The 25,319-nt window shown below is 40.4% G+C and overlaps 1 protein-coding gene across 8 annotated transcripts in view; it reads left to right on the top strand.

Annotated features, from left to right (window-relative positions):
* Window positions 1-25,319, top strand: part of ATP8A2 (ATPase, aminophospholipid transporter, class I, type 8A, member 2) — a 310,653-nt gene that overhangs the window by 93,756 nt on the left and 191,578 nt on the right. For all 8 annotated transcript variants that reach the window (XR_774672.1, XM_010572662.1, XM_010572661.1 and 5 more), the window contains one exon: window positions 4,844-5,016. Coding sequence is in view for 7 of the 8 variants with exons in the window: in XM_010572662.1 (XP_010570964.1) it covers window positions 4,844-5,016 (173 nt within the window). In the remaining variant the exon portion in view is untranslated. The remainder of the gene's footprint in view (window positions 1-4,843; window positions 5,017-25,319) is intronic.

The following is a 25,319-nucleotide window of genomic DNA, read 5'->3' as shown; positions in this document are numbered from 1 at the left end:
TATACCCAGTGAGATTTAGGGCTAGCTTCTTCTGCTTAATTGCACTGGCCTACAGGAGCAGTAGTTTGGTTTTGTTTTTTTTTTTTTAAACAACATTTTTAAGTAGTTGGAAAAACCAGAAATAATAATTAGTGCTTTTTTACTGTATAAGTTATTAGGTTGTAAGTTAACCATGCATATGGAAGAATATATCAAGAGCTTTACAAAATGCTGTTCAAACAGGGTGCCTGATTTATAATCCTTGTTTGATAGCTTTTTGGGGTATTATTAAGCCTGTTACTAATTCTGTGATACCTTGTATACAAGATGAGTAAGTTCAGTGACCAGGGCATGAATTGGATGAGGCTTATGCATAGCCATGTTAGTAAGCTATGGAGACTAGCTATCTCATCTGATGAGAAACATCACCTTTTGCAAGTCGTCTTCTTGCCATGTGACCTTTTCTTTTGGGCAGCAGATGATGGATATTGAATAATGCTCCTGAACTTGCCCTCAGGTTCTCCTCTGCCTCTGCAGGAGAGGATGGTTGGGCCCTGGCCCTTCACCTTCTTTTGGGTCCGGTGAAGAAGCAACAGGAAAATGAGGATGTTTTCTCTGAAGTGCCAGAAGGGCTACACTGGCAATAAGGGTAGGGACTGTCTCCCTTGGTTTCAAATAGTCAGAAGTTTTTAATCCTGTGGGGTGATTTGGGAGAAGGATGGGGAGTAGTTCTGCATTTGAGAGTAAGAAAAAGGTTTGAGCAAGACTGAGAGGAAGCAGTAAAGAAAAAGAAATGACACCTACTCCAAGATCCCAGGGGCAAGGGTTCTTGGGTTAAAATTCTATTACTGAGGACATTACCTAAACTGTATCCCTTATACCATCCTTGGGATTTCGGTGAATGTTGTCACTGCACAGTGTTGAACTAGATAAAACAGCTTTCTTCCCCCCAGGACATACCCTTGTTTTCCTGGCACCAGTCCGTAATGGTTTAAGCACAATCATCTACTTGGTGGTAAATTTTCAGGTACAGTGTAAATAAAGTGTGCCATGAAGTCATAAATCTAATCCCTCACAGCTTAACGGGGAAGCAGGGAATGGCTCAGTCATTCTTGCAGTAAAGAATGTGCAAAATGTAATCTGTCTCTAAGTGGCTGAATTGCATGCTCTGTCATACTCAATAGCTTACTCTGTAAATTTGCCTCCAGTTTGGGGCTAGTTTCTTAGTGAATCAGAGTGAGTTTGACTACCATACCATGAATGGGGCAAGAGAAAATAAATTGCAAAGCGACTTCTCCTCCCTTTTTTTCCTCTACTCTTTGTGTCAAAATGGCCTGATTCTTCTCCCAACTATTTGGCCCAGGAAAGTTCAGTCATTCTGGCTACCTGATTCTCCTCCTCTGCTCAGTAGTGCTGTCTTGACTGCTGTCATGTCCTCAACTTCTTCACCACCCAATAATCATTTCATCTCCAATGTTTCTTGGGGTTTTCTCCTTGCCGGCATGCTGTTCTGCACTCTGATTTACCCTAGAGGAAAGGTGATCTCTCTTCCCTTGCTAGCTTTTTGATCCACTTCCCACAGTTCTTGATGGTAACTGGGTTCGAGGGCTCTCCCATAACAGACCCTGCACCTGGCTCAGGAGGTCCCTGAGCTGCCAGCTGTGGGGGTCCAGAGGCTCTTTGGGAGTGCTGGTATATGCTTGCTGTATTCTTGGACTCATTCTTGTCTGGTTGCTTTTGGCCATGGACGTGGCCTGGTTTGATTGAGTGTGGCTATTTTTGTCTTTTAATTTACTGGCTTTATTTGTGTAAAAGTCATCTAGGCAAACTACAGAACTTCATGTAGCAGATGGCTGGAATTGCTGCCATGTTTAGCATTTTTGTGATACGTTTCAGACTTGAACGTATTTACTGAGTTTTGTATGAGAAACATGATTCAAGGAAAGCAAAAATCTGTAGCCTCTAACCACTACAGTATACTCAATCCTGCTGCTCTGTGTACTGTGGTGGCTGCCTGTCTTGACAGAAGTCAGATCAAGTTCACTCAGTATTACACATGGAAAACCTTTTTTAAATTAAATAATCATTTAATTTGGTAAGCTAGTGTATTTTTCTGAAACAAGGTGATTGTTATTTGAGCTGGAAATAAAATGATAAAGGAAGCAATACTTTACCATGATCTTAGGAACATGGGCATTTAAATGTCATTGATGTAATCCTGTAGTAGAAATGTTTGTTTAAAACAAACAAACAACAACAAAAAGAACCCCAAACCCCCTTAAATCAACAGAAAGGGAACACTTTTGTTGCTGATTATTTCAGTAAAACATTATTGGAGTGGTCGAAGTCTAAAGTATTTGGGATGATCCTGCTGTTACTGTGATGGAAGTGAAGTTTGGACTGTTTGTGGTTGCTGATGGCTATGGTCAGGATACCTCTAACCAGGGTAAATATTGCTATTACAACCTTGTTAAAACTTTGCCACCAAAATTGGAGCTGGGGGAAGGTGAGAGGAACAGAGGACAGCACTGGGGTGTGCAGAATGCGGCCCTCCTGAGGGCTGCAGTACGAGATGCCAGAGCTGCCGTGGTGGCTCGCGGGACCGCGGCTGTTGGGAGGCTGGGAAGCACCGACAGGCTGTATAACGCTTGAGCAGCCATGATTTTATTGGTGCTTGGCCTTCAGCAAGTGTGAGATAACTTGGGTTAGTGTGGACTTACTGAACTGTAGGAATAAGGAAAAAAAAGGGGGGGGCGAGGGGGAGGTGGGCTACCATAAACCAGAAGGAGTGCCTGTGGTTCTCCCTCCTGAAGGGTGTGGAGTGGCTCTCAGTCTCCAGTAGTCTGACATACTGAATTGATTTACCTCAGCTTCTCGGAACTCTGTAGTAGTGCCCACCGGTTGGGTGTCCTGGGTGTTTGTGGCAAGGTGTCGGGGGGCTGCAGGGGCCTCGGCGAGGAGAGGCTGGGGCTGCCTTGTGCCGGACACAGCCGGGGCTGCCGGGCATGGCTGAGCCCCTCAGCCAAGATGGCGGCATCTCTGGGAGAGCGTGTTCACGAAAGGACAAAATGCCGCACAGATGGCGAGGAGCGAGGGGGGAAGACGTGAGAAACAGCCCTGCAAGCAGCCGGGTGAGGGGAGTTTCCCATCACTTCACAGAAGAGAAACCACCTCAGTACGACATGTCTGTTCTTTAGAGTGCACAGAAACAGCTTGTGAAAGCTTAGATCAAGACATTAAGAAGCCATGGTACTAGGAAGCTCTTTGTTGTTTTTTCCCCATTTCTTCCCTTCATGGATAGATGCCGGAGAGATCACTGAATGAAGTATTTTAGGAATGTAAACTTGTTTCCCACCATTTTAGTAGTGTGATATGGAACTGGAGCTTTTTGTCTCAGATTCTGTCTTCGATGTGAAAGAGGTGCAACTTTAAATACTACTTTTGCTGTCTTTGTAAGGGGGTTCACGTATAGAAACCTGCATACATCTTTGGTTGTTTGCTCAACTATGTGTGAAAATGCCAACTCCTGTTCTTAGTTGAACTTAGAGAGAGAAAAATCCAGACTCGCATCACTGCTGGCCTTCATTGAGGTAATGTGTTCCTCAGGACCAACAGGTGTGTAGTCCAGAGTAACTAGTTTAGCTACCTTCAGGTTTTTTTCTTTTTTAACATCTGTCTGTTAAACTCGAGGTGCAAATAGGAAATGCAGCATTTGGCAACGGTTTGTGGCTTTGCAATCATTTTGAGAGATCTGGATCTATGAAACAATGAATGGGTTGTGATGAGGCATAAATAGCACGTTTTCATTTCTGACAGTAAATAACCGTTCTTTTTTTTTTCTTGTTATATAAAGAAAAAAAGAATACATGTTTTGCTTAGACCAGTGCAGACAGGTCACAAAACGAGTAACTTTTAAATATCAGTAAGCAGAAGCATGTGAAACACTTGCTTTAGCACAATTATTTGAAGCTGCTCAGTTAAGATGAGCAGGAGTACTTTTTTTTTTTGGTTGGCTTAAGAATGGAGAGAACTCTAGACAGGAAACTGGGTAAGGATTCGCTAAAACACAAAGAGGTTACTTCTGTGTGTGCCACTGTTACTCTTTTTTGAACAAAGGGAAAAACTGAAAAATTATATAATCTAGCAGTTAGTGATCATTCATCATCTAAAAGCAGTGTTTGACTAGTTCTGGAGTCTTTGCTTTTCATGTTCTGCCATCCTGTGTCCTGTGTGTCAAGACCTTCTTTGTCAAAAAGAGTGTATATGCTTCAGACCACAAGCAACTTTTGGAACCATTTAGCAGTGGTTAACTCAGCTGGAACTGATGGTTAAACTAACCTGCGTGGGAATGAAACAAACTGCTTTAAATGTGAATTTCACTGCAGCAGGAAGGTTGAGATATTTGGGGTGACAGTGAAACATGAACACTTGATTTATTTTTTTTCCAGCAGCAGCTGTCAGTGAAAAGGTTTTTAGGGTAGGGAATACTGCTTGAATAAATAGTAACACTTTGAATGGTGTCAACAGCCATGAAAGGCATTAGGTTATACCTGCCCTGTAGTTGGAAAGGATGTATCGCAACTAGTGTGGGCACATGTGTCATATAGCAGTGTGTACTGGAGATGCCAGAGTCTGCACTGAAACAAAGCATGCGTTCCTAGGCAACCGGATGCAGCTTTTGCTCATTTGTGACCCAAATTAATATGTCTGCATGAAGTCCTGTTAAAACATTAACTTGTGTCAGTGCTAGTTTGGATGTGTGCATACTGTGCTCTGTTGCATCGTCCAGAGATGCCTTGCTGTGGTTTGGATGCACTTTTCTTAAATTAGGAAGAAACATGATTTCTTTCTGTTTATTCTTCAGGCAACAAGAGCTTCTCTGACCCAACATTGTACCAATTTGGGGGAGTCACTGGGCAAAGAAAACGATATTGCTCTGATTATTGATGGCCACACACTCAAGTATGCCCTTTCATTTGAAGTCAGGCAGAGCTTTCTGGACTTGGCACTCTCCTGTAAAGCGGTCATTTGTTGCAGGTAAGAAATTCTGGGACTTTTTGTGATAACAAAATGGGTGCAAAACCTGTGAAATGTTACCTAGTATGTTAACTTCCCTTTCCTGCTTTTAGTGCTCACAGGAAATATATAAGTAGAGGAAATAGTGTGATATTCAAGAAGAGGCAAACTGCAGTGGTAAGGCACTTGAAAATATAATTGATTTCTCTGCTATGGAACTATTGTGAAGCAAGGCAGTGCTGGGAGCAGCAAAGGCGGACTGGAGAGAGGTATTCCTCTTATACCACAGACAGGTCTGTGAAAGCGTTCATAAGGCTGACTGATAGGCCAACAAAGTTTAACATTTTAGTTCTTCCTGTCCTACAGGATACTCTACAGTGAGCAGTAGAGCTTGTACACCTTCAGGGTGAGCATTCAATCACCTGCATGTTCCCTTCTGATGGTAGAAGTCTTGTTAGCTGTTGGAAGCAGTTTCATATGTGTGCTGGACTTGGTTAGTAGCTTCTTTCCTGCTCTTACAGGGGAGGAAGCAAGTCCTTCACTAAAATTAAGTGCCATCTAATAATGCAGTTCCCTCTGCCACAGTCAGTCCCAAGCAAGTCCAATCTCTTTTATTCAACGATGAAAGATCATGACAATATCTGCCTGAGTATAGAAGACACTGATAAGGAGGAGTGGTATGGATGTGATCATTTGTAAGCAATAGGAATTGGGTAGTAAGAAGTTTATGTGACTCTTCAATTCGGCTCTAGAGAAGGTCTCTGGATGAATTTAAATTGTCTTGACTTATCAATTATGTATGCTATGCAAGAATGTGTGTAACTGCAATTTGCCCTATTTTAAATGTTAGACTACCGCTTGCTTTACTAGGTCACAACAGAATTTGATGCTGTTTGTGGATTTAGCTATACACAGATGTGGTCCCATGTGATGACTCCTTCTCCAGAAGGAAGAGCCTCCAAAAACTGAAAAACAAAATCTGGCCTGCTTTACTTTCTGTATAGCAGGAAGACTGCATCATTTTTAACTTTGAAAGATTATGCAGCTTTGAGGACTGTGTGTGTGTCTGTGTGTGTGTGTGTTTGTGCTCGTTGCTGGTATTTGGGGAGAACTGTGACCTAGGAGGGATTGTTGGTTTAGGTGGACAGGAAGTTTTATCTGCATTCCAGAAGCAAGACCTGCTTTTGGGAGGAATGACTACGTAGAGATCTTGTAGTGCTGTTTTGTTGTCTTACTTATTTTTATATATGTGCACATTAGCATACAAATATTGCATGGCAAAAGCAATTGCAGTCTATGCACCTGAAGTATAGATGAACCCATTGTTTTTTTTCATCTCTGACTAGTTTCTTTCCAAGTGCTGGAACTCTTGGACTGCTGTACTGCAGGGTGCGATACTGGGGCTAGCACTGTTCAGTATCTTCATTAATGACCTGACAGTCAGATGGAGTATGTCCTCAAAAGTTTACAGATAATACAAAACTGTGAGGAGTGGCTGATGCACCAGCTGGTTGTGGTGCCATTCTGAGGGACGTTGACAGGCTGAAGAATTGAGCAGAGAGATATCTCATGAAGCTGAGGAAGGGGAAATGCCAAGTCCCTGTGTTTGCAGAGTTACAGCCCCATGCACCAGTAAATACTAGGGGTTGCCAGGCTAGAAAGCAGCTTTGTCCAGAAGGATCCTGGGGAGCTGGTGGACAAGCTGACTATGAACCAACAATGCACCCTAGTGACAAAGAAAAGGCCAACAGTGTCCTGGGCTGCAGTATGAAGGGTATGGCCAGCAGGTCAAGGGAGGTGATCCTTCTTCTCTATTCAACATTGGTGAGGTCACATCTGGAGTTTTGTGTCTAGTTCTGGGATACTCAGTGTAAGATACAAACAGGTTTAATGAAGAGAGTCCTGTGCAGGGCCCCAAAGACAATTAAGGGACTGGAGCATCTTTTGTACAAGGAGAGGCTGAGAAAGCTGGGAGTGTTCAGCCTAGAGAAGAGAAGGCTCAGAGGGGTTCTTATCAATTTGCATAAATATATAATAGGAGTGGATGAAGATGAGCGAGCCAGGCTCTTCTCTGTAGTGCTTAGTGACAGGACAAGATGCAACAGAAAAATTAGAACACATGAATGTCTGTCTGAACACAGAAACCCCCCACTATTTTACTGTGAATGTGGTCCAGTACTGGAACGGGTTTCTCAGAGAGGTTGTGGAGTCTGTGTTCTTGGAGACATGGAAGACCCAACTGGATGACATGGTACTGGACAACCTGCTCTAGCTGACCCTGCTTTAGCCAGGGGTGTTGAACTAGCTGATTTCCAGCAGTCTCTTCCAACTTGGGTGATTCTAGGATTCTGTCACTGGGGACAAATGTCTTGTTTTTTCCAGCCAGTGCTCTTTGTCCTTCTCTCAAGTCCTGTTCTAAATCATTGTCAACTGTAATGACCTTCCTGAAGCGGTTCTTTAATAGCAATTTTTTTTGCTACTGCTGATTGATTCCCCCTCCCCCCCCAGTATGTATGGGGGGGGATAGAGGGAGAGGGCATGAGGTGTTAGAGGAGCCGTCTTGCTTTTGCAGCTGTTTCATGGGAGTGAACAAGACCGTTTTACAAGAGGGAGCTCACACAGTTGCAGCAATCTTCTCTTGAATGCAACAGGCCCAGATTCAGGGCCAGAAAGCAGCTCAGCATTCTGTTTTTTGTGCAAAGTTATCTTGGGCTTAGAGAACATCGAGTGCCCAGGAAGGGAATTGACCCTATGTGGTAGATTTATGCTGTTGCATTTGTGGGAAGTTAACAAACACTGAGCAAACAGAAAGCTCTTACTTTCATACTTTATCACAGTGCTTTGGTAGAGATCCTTCCAAGGCAGTTTGTTAGTTTATTTCTCAAAGATTTGACAAGCTAGGTCAAAGACGTATGTAGCTGAAACAAATAATAAATTGCAAATTTTTAAAATTATATATTAACGTACGTAACTAACTGAAAAAAGTAATGGTCTTGTTTTGCGAAGAGATGCGTGATATTGGACATTTCCTCTCCCGTTACTTCATGACTGAGCCAACGGCAGTTTTATTAGTGAATTAGCAAATTGAGGAACAATGCGGAAAAAATACTGTAAAGTGTAAATCAAAGGGGAAAAGATGATGTAATTTCATAGGCTTAAAGAGGAATAAAAATAACTGAGCTTTAAAACCCCAGGGGAAAAGAGGAATGCCTTTAATAGCCTTTAAGGCTTTGCAGGAACCTTCCATTTACTTGCCAGGTGCTTGATACTGAAGAAAGAAAAACATATTTTTTTTTTCTACTCCAGGTTGTTTTTAATAGTACTTTGTGTGTCAAATAAGACAGTGCACTTAAACTTCACAGGAAAAAGTTTTAAAATGTAATTGGCGTAGCAAGAGGAAATTTCAAATTATAGTCTTCAAACAAAAATGTTAATTGGGAGGGGGGATCTGGGTCTTTAAACTTAGTGTTATGATGTTCAACAACTCTAGGAGTTGTGTTTTTATTCTCCATATAGCATAAATTTGTGCGACTTAATACTTCATAAATTTACTACAACATTTTCATCTCCTTTGGGGAGTTTCAGCTGCATTTGCCATTGAAAGATTTTTTTTTTAATATACTTAAGATATACTGTATATTCATTTGCTGGGCTTTAAGTATAAACTGTAGCTGAACTTGATTCTCAGGGGTGATGTCTTAAAATGAAACTGTAGTAAGCCTGGCCCCATTTTGCTTTAAGAAGGAGAGATGGTATCTTTTGATGGGGTTAAGTCTTCCACTGTTACAGTGTCTCTAACAGGCCACTGGCACAATGGATCAAAATACACCCCTCAGGAGACTTGGTGAAGCTTGCAAAATCAAACTAAACAATTCTTTAAGAAAAAGCCTTGTTTGTTAAAAGTTTTTCCAGAGACTGACAGATCTTATTATCTTCCCTCACACTGACTGGGATGTCAGTATGTCAAGAGCAAGGAAAACTTAATTTGAGTGGAAGTAAATGTAGTTTGGAAGGCAATTGAACTCATAACTTCATTTATAAGATCTGAGCTGTTGATTGCCTGTCTGGTTTTCAAATGTCCCTTTAAAGGACCTGTTTTTATGATGTTTTGTGAGAGCAAAATGTTAAGGCTCAGGTAGAAGTGAGATTATTATTTTTTTCTAATAACAAAATGGAGTTTTATCATTCATCTAGTGTTTATATCTCTTAGACAGCTAGTTTGTACAGCAGACTGCTGCATTTGGCTTTGAATATAAAAGTAGCAGAGAAGTATGTAACTTGCATGTTACAACAGCATATTTATTTCTCTACTGAAGAGCCTGACTTGAATTGAAGTATTTGTAATTGAAATATGGGGTGTTCAGAAGTAATTTTTTATGACTTTGTATGCTTAGGGAACGATTTTTTTGTCATTGAATAGAACTTTTCTGCAGGTGACAGTGACTGTGCCTTTGTATGGGTTTAATGCCGTATTAACAAGACTTGTATCAGGAAGCAGCAATTCATTGGCATTTTGTAGATTAAATCATTCCAAGCAGTTTATAATTACTTCAGTACTTAACATTAATTGTTGGACAGTAGTAGTCCTTCCTTTAATTTCCCTCACAGATATAAGCACAATGAAGCAAGCATCTCGAGAGAGATGTGTGGCATGAGGCTGTGACCACATCCTTCTTTGGGCTGCCTCAGAGTTTTGGGGTTTTTTTGCTCTTTTGCTTATATTACTGGCCATTTCTGCAGTACTGCTTGAGGTGATGGTGCTGGGATGTTGTCTGAGTGGAGTATTACTCTCTTCCACACACTTATCTGCAGAGCCACAATGTTAAACTGAGCTTTTGTACTTAGATCCTGCAGCCCTTTTCAACTGAGTGAAGAGTGAGTTGATGCCCTTATAGGAGAAGGTTTGGGACTTTGTGGTGAAAGAAACACCATACCACCTGCCTCCCCTGTCTGAACTTCTGTATTCCTAAATGGAGATCAGCTGGCACACAGTGTTTGGATGGTAATCACTCACCTCAAACATCCACTGTGTATAATTTGGAGCAGAGGCCAGTCAAAGTTTTATTTAGCTATTTTATAGCAAGTTGTGAAAAGTTGCTTGTACAGGGAAATTCTGTTGCTTTACCCTGTCCCTTTAAAAAGACACTGGTGCTTCACTGGATCTGATGACATATGTTCTGCTTAAAGGTAATTAAGTTGCTTTGACTGGGCTCTTTTCCTATACTTCTTGCATAAGACCATCTCTATTAGAACACCTTCTCCCCTTCATGACATGTTTGGGTTTTTTTTCAATGCGGTATTCATCTGCTCCTACTGTTCATGTTGTGCTGGTGGAAATCAGTAGAGCCATGGTGAGTTCAATGAAGGCACGATGACGTCATCAGCCTGTAGCCTGCTCTCTTAGTAAAATACATTGCATTGTCTGTTTTGAGCAATTTATTTTTCCTGAGGTTTTATCTTGTTGCTGGATTTTGGCTTGTGATAAAGTTCGGGCAATAGGAACATCAAGAAAAATGTTTCCATTGCTGTCAATTTTTCTGCCCTGCTTTTATCAGATGTTCTGTTCTGCAGAGACCTGTGAAGTAGCACAACATTAAAAGAAAATTAGGAAATCCAGCAACAATGATTTCTATGGACTCTCTGCTATTTCCACGGAGGCACTTGCCATTTCGTGGCTACTACAGCAGCATGATTTTGCTAACTCTTAGGTATGAAAGGTGTGCAGTTGCTGCTCAGTATCTGAGCATTGACTGCAGGACTTCTGCCCAACCTCACCAACTAACTTTGTTACGTCATGATGGTGCAAACTGTTGCTTGCAGTACCTTGAGCAATAGTGGAGCTGTAGTGATAATGGTTAGGAACTGAGGAAAGGAGTAAACAAGGTCAGAAAAGGCATGTTTTTTAAAGAAACCTCCATTGGCAAACCCCGATTGTTTTCCCACTTGTGTTGTTATTTCAAATAGGAAGTAGAGTGGGTGGGGTGAGGATGTGAGCCCACAAACATCGCTCTGAGAACAGACATGAAATATTGTGAAATGAACATACCTGTTGACTGGAGTGTGTCTGCTGGGGTGTTGGAAGGGATTTAATGAACTAAAAGCAGAAGGTGGGAGAAGGGAATGAAAAAAGTAGCCTGTGAAGAGTACCTGTTGCTCTTTGTCCATTAGGTAATGAGAAGAGAGATGAGGAGACAAGAGAAAAGTTGTCTTGGCACTCTGAGTTGTAAGGCCATAGCTTGGATGCTTCTGGTCTTGCATCATCATTTGGAGGAGACATTAATAATATAGCTCACAAAATGAACATCTGGAATACTTCTTAAATATTTATGCCCCTAAGTCTCATATTGTTGCTGGTGTTAGTATTTGACAAAGTCATTATTCTGTGCTGTATTTGAGAATGTATTTATTTATTAAATCAAAAAAGTGTCTTGTTGGCTTTCATTAGAAAAGATTCCCATTCTTGTGACAGAAGATTGCAGCACAATTCTGATTAAGAACATGCAAACTCATTCTAACGTGAATTGGTCCCAAAGAAAATTAGGCACGTGTTAATCTTTCTGTACGTACATCTTACGTTTTCCCTCATCTGTCACCTACTAAATTATCAATGCTCGTTCTCTTGTTCTATTTCTGACAACTCATGACAGCATTACTCATCTCCTGACTTTGAAAACCATGAAGGAAGAACCATTCTAACACCTTTAATGATTGTAGATAATTGAAGTGGGAGGGAAGTTTAGGGTTGCAGCATGATGTGGTGCTCTCTGCACTCTTGAATAAAGAATACTCACAGATGATTAGAAATGATTGCATAAACTGTGCAGTGTGTATGTAGGTATGTGTAAAGCAATCCTTGGACTTTTTCTTAAGATTACTTTTCTTAAAAGCTTATTGGCTGCTTTGCAAGAGCTAAATAAACTTGCAAAATGCCACTAATTCTGTGTTGCAAAGCCAATATGGGCAAGCTTTAGGAGAGGGCTGGACTTACAAAATCTGGTAATTATCTTGTCCTTTGAGTGATGGAGTGAGTTTCTGCTGAATGTTTGTTCTTGTTAATCAGTGTCCTGAGCTATGACAGTTCCCAAGCCTCACTTTCATAGTTTAAATCATTCAAACACATAGCTAGTGTTTAAAGGGGAAAAAAATTACTGTTAATTACTGTTAAAAAAATTACTGTTAACCGGTACCCGGTTTAGTGTTCGGTTTGTTTTTTACACTGGATGACCAACTGAGTGACGACTTATGCCTATAACTAGAAATATGAATGAAAAATTTGTTCCTGAAATTTTCTGCTACATTCACCTGAACCTCCTATTTCTGTAACCATTCTTACCAGCATTTATTTGGAAAAAGTTGGAGGAAAGGCATGAATACAGCTAAAAGCAACTGACTTTTTTATTTTTCTTTGGAAACAAATTTGTAGGAAAAATACTGTATGTCCCAATAAAAACTAACAAGTTTCTCTTCCAAGTACTGTTTACCCTAGCTTTATTTTTAAAGTTCATTTGTTGCCTTTTTGCATTGTGAGCCTAGTATTTAGGTGGCCAAAATCTTAATATTTGCCTTGATGTATTTCGTAAAATGCAAGTGAAATTTCTGTCCTGAGCAATGGTGTGATAACTCTTGCCAACAGTTCCAAATGGTATCGGTATCAGTTTCTTTACCATGCTACAGGACCTTGTCCAAATTGCTACCAGTCTTTTCAGTTTCTGAGCAGGAGCAGCCAGCAATGCTACGTTTAGTGCTACACTTCCCAAATTGGAAAATAAACATTCCATAGATACTGCACATGAGAAAACACTGTGCTGCTGGAACGTGTGCTATTTTAGAAGAAAGATAAAACTGTGGTTTGGAATACCTTCTGTTCCATGAGAAATTCATAGTACTGGTATATTTTTCTTTCCACAAGTGTTAGTGTGTTAACCCCTATATTCTGGTCAAGTTCCAACTTGAACAATTACTTTCTTCTCACTGAAATTCCCCCTGCCTTCTCTACTGAATATAATATTCTTCACATCCTATTCAAAGCTGTTCTGAGGGTATCGGTGTGAATGCTATAGGTTGCCAGGTTTTAACCCAGAGGTACTACAGCAAGGTCCTGCTTGTGAAACCCAGCTCTGAGTATTGGTGAGCCTTGGTTTTAGCTTTCTGGCTTGTAAAAAATAATTTTGGAAGCATAAATGTTATCACCACTGTCTTTAAACAAAATGTGTAGGGGTTTTGGGGGGGGGGGTGGTGTTTGATGGTTACTTCAATATTTTTTTTTTGTACAGCTGGGAGATGTGCATATTTTGACTTTGGTCTTACCCAAGTCCTCCCAGTTTGCCAGTGCAGTTGTAAATTCACTTTGTAACTTAGCTGTCAGTAAAATGTTTGAGCTCTTTCATGATGGCTTATCGCATATGTGGTCTCTGACAGGGTGTACAAAAACATTCATTGGTGTATATAATTCTGTATCTGCAAAGAACAGTATCTTAATACGATGAAGTGTGTAGGCTACCTGCAGCTTACGGTCCTGTCTCAGCTGAAGTTTCCCCCCAAATCAAAGTTTGTCTCGGACACTCTGATTCTTCATTAGATCTCAGTAATGCAGAATTTTTCCCCTTCAAGCATTTTGGCACAATTAGATTCTTGACATAGTCCTCTTATTTCTTAGTGCTTCTTGCTTGTTGCACCAAATACTGCTTTTCTGAGTTCCTGGAACAGTATGTCACCTGCCTGGGAGTGACTCAGTGTTTCCTCTTACGGAATTCCCTGCTGGTCCATCAGGTTGGATGGAGGCCAAGGGTCTGGTACCTTTCTGCAACCTTGCAACTGGTTTGTAAAGGCTACTGACCCCTCACCAAGTTGCAACTACAAGGACATATTTTTCCTTTTCTGGGTTCTTCTAATGGTTTGGAGAATGTTATGACGGAATAGGTAACTCTCCTCATGTTGACCACTGCTTAATATTCTGAATTTCCTTGTCTGAATATTGAGTAGTTATAAAAGATCTCAAAACTTTTCCTGAGAGGAGAGAATTTGAGGATATTCATTGCTTTTATCGAAATACTTATTTTTGTCTGCCAAATTTAATGTTTGAGTTTCATTAATACCCAGATATGTGAATGTACAGAAGTTGAGGGCCTCTAAAGAATATGTGGTGCTGCACTGCATTCAGAAATAAGACACTCAAAACAACTGTGATAACGCTCCTTTCATAAGATCCAGCAAAGTCTTGTGCTCTGTCCCACAGGACCAGCTTAAATATTGTATTTTCCATTGTTAAAAGTACCAGATATAAATTTACAGAGGCAGGAACAGTCTGTTCTGCAAACTTCTTTGGTACTGCAGGGAATTAACTTGATGAGAGCTCTGGGCTTTAGTGCACCGTAGTAATATGCAGGACACCAAACTGGTAAAATGGCTCTGGTTGGAGTTTCCAGAAGTGCTTAGTGTTGGTGGATGCTGATGAGAGTATGACTAAGTTCAGGAAGAGCGTAGCTGAATCCATACTAGATACTTGGAAAAATCTGGCCTTGCACTGAATAGAATGGCTAGGCTTCAATGTATTTCTCTGCTTTTCATATCTCTGAAGTAATGGTAATTAAAAACAAAACTATGCTTGAGGGAAATGTAGTAAACCTGATTTGATTCAATAGGCTAGAATAGGAGGCAAACTCTTTGGGTTTATTCATGTGAGCAGAAAGGTGAAGAGACACTGGCTCCAATTGGTTATGCAGTTTTTGGCACGCTTCTGTGCCTGAAATGTGGCAAGATCTATTAGACTTGCTTTTTCTTTAACTGTGTGAGTAAATCCCACCATATTCTGTAGGGCAATCAAGGCTGCTCAATTGGAAGCAATTTAGCAAAATAGCCACCCCTAGTTGATGGCGTGATAGCTTTGGGGGGATTTAGACTTTCCTTTGCACAGTTGCCCACAGACGGCAGCAATAATTCTTTGCAGGATCTCCTATGTATTGTGGCCTGCTAACAGTCCTCTGTAAGCGATGCTCACCTGCTTAAGCAGAGCAGTACTAAACTCATTGTTCAAAAAAGAAAAATCTTTCTCTCCTTGTCAGTAATTCTCCTTAGTACTTAGAAGAAAAGGTAAGCTAACAAATGTGTGAGGAATACTTGGACTTGCAAAGATATACTCCAAAACTGGAGGAAAACCCCATTTTCTACTGGAGTTGAACCACCATTCAGGTGGTGTTCTGAACACCACCAGTGGGGTTAAAATGGTAAAAACTTGGATTCACCTTTAGACTTTTCTTGTGCTTTCTCTGAAAAATCAGGTTTAGATAGCTCTGTCTTATTCTGGGAAGGCTGTTTTGATACATCCTTTTGGCATCTGGGTTGCCATAAGTTTTCTTCTACTCTTTTAAACTTGCTTCTCCCATGGTGTCTAGAATAGATGATACAGTGATAGGCATTGAAAAGTGATAATCTTTTTTTAATCTTGCTCCTTCATATCTCCCGTCTCTTACTGTTTTCCATGTCACAGCACATACTTAGACTTTAAATTGCTCCATCTCATGAGTCTTCTGTCAAGTGTGTCACTTCATAAAATATGCTGTCTTTGTGCATTTCTAGTATTGGTTTATTTATGCCCTACATATACCTTTTGTGTACAACACACAGAATCTCAAGTTCCTACAGGGAGCTCTTTGATCAGAGCTTCTAAACCTGTGTAGGATGTTACCTGTGGTTATTTGCCTACATGTGATCTCGCAAGAGCTATTACTTGTGGGCCCTAGTAAGGAAGAACCAAAAACCAAAAAAACCTGTGACATAAGTGTGTTAGGGTCTCAAAATGAAGACAAGCTACTAAATGGATGCAGGTGGGATGAAGACATCTGTTTGAGAACTCAAATGCCTATAATCTTTCTGCAAAACAGCATCTTGTTCTTTGGAAGCATGTGCTGAGCATTCAGAGGTTGCTGGCTGAAGAACTGATCATCCTGAGTGGAAAGGCAGGATTTGGCAGTCTCTGTGGAGGCTGGAAGGTCAGAAGAACTTTTTTGTAGTTCAAGAAAGGCTGCTTTGGTATGTATGTAGAACCATTTGCTGTAGTTCACTTCTCTGGTCTCTCACTTAGCTTTAGTCTTTCATCTGGTGAAGTGTTAAGCTCAGAACCGCCTGTACTTGGAAAGTGGTGGGCCGTTTTTGCATATGGTATATTCAGTGTAAAAGTTGGTGCCAAAACCTTCTACGCTGCTCATCCTGCAAGTGAGGTACCTCTATGTGTCTTGGCACTGGGTTGTGTGAACAGACCATCCAAATCCAGTCTAGAGTTGTGTGATGCATTTCTCGGAACTGTAGGTCAGTGATTTTGTCCAGGAGGTGGAATGACTTTGTACTCTGCCTTAGTGATAGGAGCGTGTCCAAGGCTGAACTGTGATGACAACAAGATCACTGCCCAAGGATCAGATGAATACATGTCTTGGCTCTGTTGAGGGATATTTGTGGGACTTTTGTGTGGTGGTGTTCTTCTCATGCCCCAAAGAGTACCCTTAAAAATGACAAAAGTAGCAACCAGTTAATAAAATCATCAGTCGGTGTGGACGTGTTTTGAGACAAGATTTGGCTCTACAACTTTTATAAATAGGAAGCAGCTGTACTATTGGATTTTCTGCTGTTCAGATCAGGTCTTTATAGACTGTTGAATACTGGTTGGTATAGCAGGAGCCAGAACATGACGAAGTTAAACTTAAGAGTTGGGGACAACCTCCAGAGCAACAAGCAGCTGCTTGATTTTTTTTTTGATACTCTGCAAGTTGTTGTTTGTAGCTGCATTACTGTTGGTTAAGAAGTTCCAATTGCATCTTGGAAGGAAAAAATTGAACAACGCTTGTAAGCAGTTCTCTTCAAGGTACTTGACTCCATTGTTGTTAACCCCTGGTGCTTGTGATTGTCCCTGCACTGGTGCTGGGTGGCTAACTTTTGTTTTTTCAGTACAACTGGTTTTAGGAGTCTGAGGAAGAAACATGCGCAAGCTTTCTCCCTCATTGTTTCTCATGTCTGTTTCTTTTGATAACCAACATGTGTGGGCTGGAAATCTTAGCTGTTCAGGGATATTTTGTTAGGGTAGACTTTTAAAAGCAACATAGAACTAAGTTTTATCCTGCCCAAGTGTAAGTATCTAATGAATGTTTTTACTTTAATTGCTGAGCTCAGGAGTTCTTAGCACATTCGTGGGATTTGTTGGCTTTGTCTGGCTAGTTGAATGGGTGAAATAAATAGTGATGACTTAAGAAAAAGTGGCTACGTAGCCCACTTCATGCTTGTTTACAACACCAGAGCTGTTTGGGGAGACTGTCTTGCCGTACCTGGCCAGCTAGAACTCTATTCAGCTGTTTTGGCTATGTCTTCTACTAATGATGGACTTGGGGTGATACCTGGTGATTTGCTGTCCTTTAACTGTCTGCTACTGCCACTAACTTTTTTGCATTTTGTTAAGTCAAAGATATGGTGAAGTAATTTCAAATGATTGAATAGCTATTCTGAAAACTGCACACTGCTTTTGTGAAAGGTTCAGTACTTCGTTGTATGACAATGCTTAGAAACTTTGAGAGTTTTCCTTCTCCCCATGACAAGGTCACTATTGTTCACATTTTGAACTTCAGTTTTTAGAGTTTTAAAATATCAAGTATCTTTACTTTTAGAGAGTAAATATTTCTTTTTTTAACGGATGACTACATGTGATTCTCAGGTTTATAAGAACCTGATGTGTATATATATGTATGTGCAAGGTTCATGCAGGTCATATGGACATAATCCTGTGACCACTTAATGTTTCTTGAAATGCTGTGGCTAACCTGGAGATCAATATGGATAGGACATAGGCATTACATTTGGGCTGGCACAGCTCCGAAAAGCAGGGCATGTGCCAGTGGAGGAGGCTGGTGGACCCAGCAGCTACTCTCCAGTGTGCTGCTGTGGCAGTGAGCATGCTGTGCTTGTGGAGGTCCTGGGTTGTGAGAAACTGTATGCATTAAAAAGTTGAATCCTTTCTCTGCATAGTTTCTAATGTTTAACCAGTTGTTTTCAGGAAGCATGTGAATCTTTAGTCTTGTGGATTCTGATCAGCCATCAGGATATTCCGTGCAGAGAAGAAACTGAGACTGCTTAATTCATGTCCTTAGCTGGGGGAAGAATTGGTCTTGAAGTGCTGTGTGTGCTTTTTGAGTGTCAGTGCCTACTGTCACTTACAAGGTTTTTACCTGGGCTTTTAAAGCAGTTCACGTGATGTCCTGATAGGATTGGAGAGTGTAAACTACCTCTGCCAGAGCTGATAATCTAAAGTGTAAGTGGGTGAGGGAGGTGGAGGACATTTTTGTAAACAATAGCTGGTGGCTGAAGCCCCCTTAAACATAACACAGTAGTTGTAGCCCTCCCCAAACCAAGCACTGCACCTGATTTCGATTTAAAATAGAAAAGCAGAGCTGCTTAAACAATTACTCAGTTTTTAAAAGCCTGTTCTGTATACTTATTGCTGGTAACTTTGAATTATTTGTTTTGCCCATCCAAAAGACTGATATTTTATATGATGTGGACAAAATGTGTTGTGGTTAGTGGGGTCCCTGCCCATCTCAACTGTGCGAGGTGAAGATCTGAGGATCAAAGGAAGCCTAGCACTTGATCGCTCTCTCCTCTTCAACCACCACCTCCAAATCATTGGTATAAAACAGAAATATGTGTACTTCAAATTGCAAGTAGTAAATGAATTCACATTAAACTGGAGAGTAACCACATGCAGAAGAAATTGAGTCTGATTTACATGGCAAAAGTAAAGAAATGTGGAGTTTAAAGTTTAAACTCGGCCCATGACACAATTTCTTACCGTACCACATGTTGCAAAGTTTTGGAGATCCTCACAATACTCAGGAAAAGAGTTGTGACTAAAGGATGCAGTCCTAGTTTTAATTTTTCTGTTTTTAGTTTCCTTTTTTGTTGTCTTTTTATGGTATTCTAGAAAATAGCAGTTGGTGGGGGTAGGGACAGGATCATATAGAAATGTCAGAGTCCAGAAAACAGATGGCAACAGCTTCTTTAGAGCTTTTGTGGTTTATTATATGAATAAGCACTTAGGGACCTTTTAAAAGCATGTATCCTGGACCCAATACCATATCCTTAGTCCTGAGAGCTCAATATTAATGTTTTGATACAGTTGGGATCTATTACAGTACATAAAAAGCTCCACTGATTCGGAGCTCTGTTTTAATGTGTATTTGTGCCTATTATCAAAGGTTGGCTCCTGATGTGCAGCTCATGGCTGTGCTGAAAGGGGAGGCATTATTCCAGGAGCTCTGGCTTTTTCTCAGGAGTCTCTTGGGGTAAAATTAGTGCTTGGTCTCTGCAGTCCCTTGCTTAAAGGATGGCTCACGTGAAGCATCCCAGGTAGTACAAGGGGTCAGACTTGTTGCTCTTTCCATGGTTGGCAGCTTGGAAGAGGCATATTTTGGGGTATGTAAAGCACAGAAACTTTTTCTGTACCTTGGCATGCTAGGGCCAGATGAAGTTAATATGTGAAGGCAGGGAAGAAGTTGAGCATTTCCTCTTGGTCCCAGGTGTCCTACGGTGTGATGGAGGCAGGTCTGTCATTTCAGTGTGTGTTCCACAGCAGTGCAAATTTTCCTGGGCTTTCTTAATGTAGAGGGAGTTGCAGAGACCTGGAGAGGTTTGCTGAAAAGTGTAGGTTGCTGAGGTCACGGCAGGGAGCTTCGAGAGTGGAGAATGCAAGGGGGAAAGGGATTCCTTCAGCCTACCTGGGAGACTTGTTTTGCTTAGTTTTTGTACTGTTACAAATCATTTTGGTTAATGTATGATATCTTATTCCTTTCTGCTAGTCATCAAACTTTCTCTGTGGTTTTGTGTTTAAGGAACAAGATTGTTTTTATTGTGGGATTCCAGCATGGGTTCTCTAAATTTATGATGATTCTTTAAGGTGTGCAGGCATTTTATACAAACACTTGACTACTTTCTTATCTTACTTGTTGTTGACTACTAATTGCTTTGGTTGTATTTGTAACTATTAAACTATTTCAGTTCCTATGCCAAAATTTCTCAGGGCAGATGAGCGTGATGGAATCATACAGACCATCACTGGCTATCCTGTAGAAATGCTGATACAGGATACTGCTCTCTTATTACACCATTGTAGTAAGATGTAACAAACTGCATCTTTCAGAATCATAGTCTCCTTTTCTTGTCTGACTTTTCTCTGTTACAACCATTGTTTGCATTCCCTTTTTCCCTATACACCTTCCCACCTTCTTCACATTGTCTCTTCTGTTTGTTTTTTGATGCTAATCTTCCATGCCAGGCTGACGGGCTGATCTGTGATGTTGTTGCCAATTTGCTGTGTCTAGGGGAAAATTGATTTTTTTTTTTCTTTACCTGTTATGTACTGCAGCAATCAATATTTTATGAGATGGTAGAGAGCAGGAACAGTGGCGGCAGCAGTTTTGCTGAAGGTGCAGCAAACAATCCCAGTGTGCATGCTCAGTATTCACAGTCTAAGTCCAGAATGGGAGGATTGGAAAGAATTTTGGTTTTGGCCTGAGAACAAGAAAAGGATTAAAACACCACTAAACTTATTTTAAGTTTCTCTTTTGAGAAAAAGAAGGGACTGAGTGCAGAATGGAGTACAGTATGGTGTTTTATGTAGTGATGACTGAAGATCATAAAAAGACTTTCTTCTATTGTCAGTCCTAATTGGCGGCTGGCACTGATTAGCAAGAGGAAAGAAGTCTAGGGAAGGGAAGACAAATGGGGAATTTTCAGTGGAAAGCTGCTGAACAAAAGAGTACTGCTATTCCTGTACATTCTAGTGATTTTAAAGAAAGGAGCTTTCTGACCTTCAGACTTTTAGAAGTGTAGCTTGGATAGCATTGTACAGAGATAATTTTTTTCAGTTGTTTAACTCGTTATGCTCTTACATGCCTTGATACATTTTGATGTCGTCAGTGTGAACTCGGGGTTTGCCTACAAACTGTTGATAGTTCTTTCTCTCACCTGCTTAAAAAATAAGAGGGGGGGGGAGAGATATAATGACAAAGTAACTCTTTTAAAGATGGTCTGTAGAATGGTTTGTTAAAAATTCCTATACTGTGAGCTTTTGTCCTACCATTCATGCTGTGCTCCCAGTGACATGAATGAATGTTCTGCCTTGGACTCTTTAGCAATGAAATCAGAGATCTGGGACCATATCTCCTGACATTATGAGAAGATCCTGTTGGAATGTCAAACATTAACTGCTAGCAGCATGAAGGCTGTGTTTCTGAGTGTAGTGCATTATATAGGCCTGTGAGTAATACGTATTTGACTCTTAAGTCAGTGCAAGTTGATGTGTCTCTTGTAATTTAACACAAACTTACAAAGGTGGAGTCTGCATGTGGCTTAGTCACACCTTAATTAAAAAAAATGAATCACAACAACAATATGGAAGTCAAATTGTAATGCCTAAGTTCTCAGGCTGCAGGAGCACAGATCCTGAGGCTAGAAATGCCTTCTCTGGAAGGAGACAGGCTGAGAATCTGTTTCAGGTTCTTGCCTTTCATGTTCTGAAGACTTGTCAAGAAGTAACTGGATGGCTTTGCATCTGTGGTGCTTGTTTTGGAAGTCTCAATACCTGATTTGTGCTCCTAATTTGCTACGGAGACTTGAGACACCTGATCTTCCTGTAGTTCAGCTCACTGTCTGTAAAATCAGGGTTATGTATGTGATGATGCCTGTTCCTGAAGGCTTTGCACTGTAATAGGCTGCATTAACGTCTTGTGTGTTCCAGGATGGCTTCAGACAATGGAGTGGTTCTGCAGATACGTGGGTGGGAATCTATGTTTCACAATAGTAGTGAAAGGACATCTGTAAATGAAGAGTAGCTTTATTTTTAAACATAGAGGGATTAGGAATTAGCTACTGAATTTACAAAATCAGGAGGGTTTTGAAAGGCTGATGATAGTAACAGATATGAAAAAGAAGTGTAGCACCAATATGTTAAAGTACAAGAACAAACTGCTGTTTAACTGTGGCATTAATTAAATGTCTAACTGGCTTAGGTGCTGAAAGTAGTTTAGTTGCAGCTGCCACCAGCTTCTTCAACAGGATAAACTGCATAGTGCGAAGTCTAGGTTTCTGTAGCCAGGCTGTGTGTATCTGCTTGCCAGAGTGTCTGCTGCAAATAATTTGGCTCTGTATATGTCTGTTAACAGTAAGAGTTCTCAATGTTAATTCTGCATCCATCCTTACATAAAATATTAACACCAACACTGGAAGGCACATCTCTAATAGACTTGAAAATAATAGCGCTGTGACCGATAAACTGCTGTTATGTGTAAATCAGAAAGCATACTCTTTCCTTCTAAGAAATCAAGTTACAGTTTTTTGCAGATAGAGGAATACTTTATGTAGTGAATACTTCAGCAAGCCATTTGGAAGAAATTCCTCATAAAACTTGGGGAAAAAAACCTTATTGGCCTAAATATTGCATGGACTGGAAACTTGCTGAAGGACCTTAAGCAAAAATAGTAGATGTGGCAGTAATTTGAGCTGCAGGATAGGGAATGGTGCTTGTAGGATAAGTATCAGGTTCAGTTAGATTGAATGTCTTTATTAATGATTTAAAGGAGGAGGCTAAACAGCTCATCAGTTAAATTCACAACTTGATACTAAATGGGGATTTTTTTGCAAGCTCACATGGAAAGAAAACATGGAGTACAAAGTATGGAGTGGTTAGATCTTAGGAGACAGTATAAAAACAAGCTGAAAAAGATGTGTGTGTTTTAGTGGAGAGAGAGAACTGCCATATTTTTATATGGGAGAAGCTTGTTCAGCATGTTTTACCTGGCTGTGTGTATGTCTCTGCTGTACTAGTTCAGAGATGTGCTTTGGCAACTGTAATTAGTGTTGAGTTCTTAGTCATGCTGAAGACTGTGGGTAGGAATTAAAATTGGGTCATAAATACTGTAACAAATCAGAGGCTATTGTTCATAAGACCATGCTTCTCTAAACAGCAGTATGATTCTGCAAAGATGCTGAGGGGCTGTGTCCCATAAGACTTATAACAAATGAGGACATTTAATACTTTATAAATCAAACTAGTTTTTAAGAGTTTCTTTCACAAAGAGGTAGTTATCGCAGTTTATGCCCTGAGCTAAGCCGCAGTTCAGCCTATTGTTACTTGGTGTTCATGCAAACTGTTCTCTTTTTCAAAATATTTAATAGTAAGTGGCTCAATGAAACAAGTTTTGTCCTATTCTGTCTGTAGGGCACTCGCTGGAGGGGGAAGGGAGAAGCCAATTGTTTCCCCCTGCCCCCCCATCCATGTGTGTGGGTGTGTGTATGGTGCCTGTGGGGTATTTCAGAGAAGCAAGTGAATGATCTCCAGTGTATTTTTACATTACAACGCACTTGAGCTGTGTAGGCAAGAAGTAGGTGACATCAACGTCCTTTTCTGTGCTACGCTGTGTAGAGTCAAGAGCACTGATATACTTTCAATAGATCCCCTATTCAGAACTTCATTAGCTTTAAGGGAACAGAGCAATTCTGGATCTAATAGTGCTATACTTGTCAGTCTTGCCAAAAACATTTTACTAGAAGCTGTTGTAACTGATGCTTGATATTATTACAACTTGGGGAACACATTGTTTTATAAATGACATTAATAAAACATGGAATGCTGAGGAGCTCCGATGTTAGCAATTTTTAAATTGGTCATGCTCATTATAAAGAAAAGTTTAAGCTCCCTAATTGAAAACATTGGACAGTTTTCTCCAAAATGTTCACTGATACATTCTGCTTCATGTAATTAATTTAATAATCAAGACAGACAAAAGTGAAACAACATAGTTCACATTTGTCATTACTCTTTCGAAAAATGACTTCAAAATTTTTTCAAAGCCTTCTATACTACCTATCAAATAATTCAAGTATTTTGAGTACTTACTGCTATTAAACCTTTCAAATTCCTGGTTTGAGTTCAGTCCTAAGATCATTAGTTTGCCTTACTACTGGTTCAGAACCTTTTCAGAATATTTCTTTGTCTTGCATCTGAAAAACTGTCCAATAATTTTCATAACAGTGCTGTGATACTCTGAGTTTTGCCAGTACTGAAGAAGGGAAAAAAAAATCCTTCAGCTAACAAAGGATGGAACCTGGGTGGGTTCCAGCAGGAAACTTTGCATCAGACAGTTCATAAACTTCTGCCAAGAAGTCAGTCCTTGAAAAGAGACAGCCAGTGTATGTGATGGGTTTTGTGCTGCTTGTGGTTGTTACAGGATGACTCTGAATGTCATCGTGAACCCAAGTTACTGTATGCTTAATCACTAAAATTTTCTGTGCATATCACCACAGAGTGGTTGCTGCACTGAAAGAGAAAATCTGGAGGATGGAGTGCATTCAGAGATGCTTACGGAAAGTACAGAGAGCAAAAAGGGAATAAGTTCAGGAAAACTGATTTTCAGGGAAGTCGAGAGTTTAGTGATGAACAGCTGAAGTAAAGTGTAGGCTGCTTGGTTTATACATAAGATCTAATACAGAAGCCAGGAAGAATATTGAAAATTAAATCAGTCTTAACTGAAATCACAGTTTGATCATGAGTAGTCATCTCTTAGAAGCAGCATTTTATATTGTTGTGTGGAAAGGCAGGGTTTGTAGAAGTAAAAAGGATTGCTGAGAAGCCACAGTACATTTGAACTGAAGAAGCCCGTGCTACTGCTTAATAATCTCTTTATGATGAACAATCATTTCTTGAATAAGCTTCCACAGTTCTGTATGTAGCTTGTACGCTCTTAGAGTGGGCAGGGGTTGAAAAAACAGATTGAAAGTATCTCATACAGTGGCGTGGAGTATTTCTGGTGCCTGGGATTTAGAGGAGAGGTCCACTTTCTACAATCTGGGGCCTGTCATAGATGTACTTGGCCATCAGTCACAGGAAGCAACAGAGGGAACATGAAGTGTGAGTCATATAGTAGACATAGCTTTTCTCTGACAAGACATATGGAGAGCAGGCAACACCATTTCCTTGACTTATAGAATGAGATTTTTGGCCCAGAAGTGTTCCTGTTAAGTTAAAAGGAAAATAAGAATTGAGGTTTAAATATGGATTTGTTGTCAAAATATTGTCCATTCTCCATGCAGCGATATCCAGGTGACGAGTAATTACTGAATCAGGTAACTGAGTTGGAATGCCTCTTGGAGAAAAAAATCTAGTATGAAATAGTGGATCTATCACAATGTTAAACAAGTCTTTGTAGTAGCTTCTTATGCTTACTGTTCCTAGAAAGAAGAAATCTTACCCAACTTCACCAACTAGACAGTAGCTCTCCTGTGACCTCTGCCTG

Source organism: Haliaeetus leucocephalus, unplaced genomic scaffold, assembly GCF_000737465.1.
Source record: "Haliaeetus leucocephalus isolate CR32 unplaced genomic scaffold, Haliaeetus_leucocephalus-4.0 Scaffold351, whole genome shotgun sequence".
In the NCBI taxonomy this organism is placed as follows: domain Eukaryota; kingdom Metazoa; phylum Chordata; class Aves; order Accipitriformes; family Accipitridae; genus Haliaeetus; species Haliaeetus leucocephalus.
The sequence above is the reverse complement of the archived record's forward strand: the minus strand, read 5'-3'. Positions and strand labels throughout refer to the sequence as shown.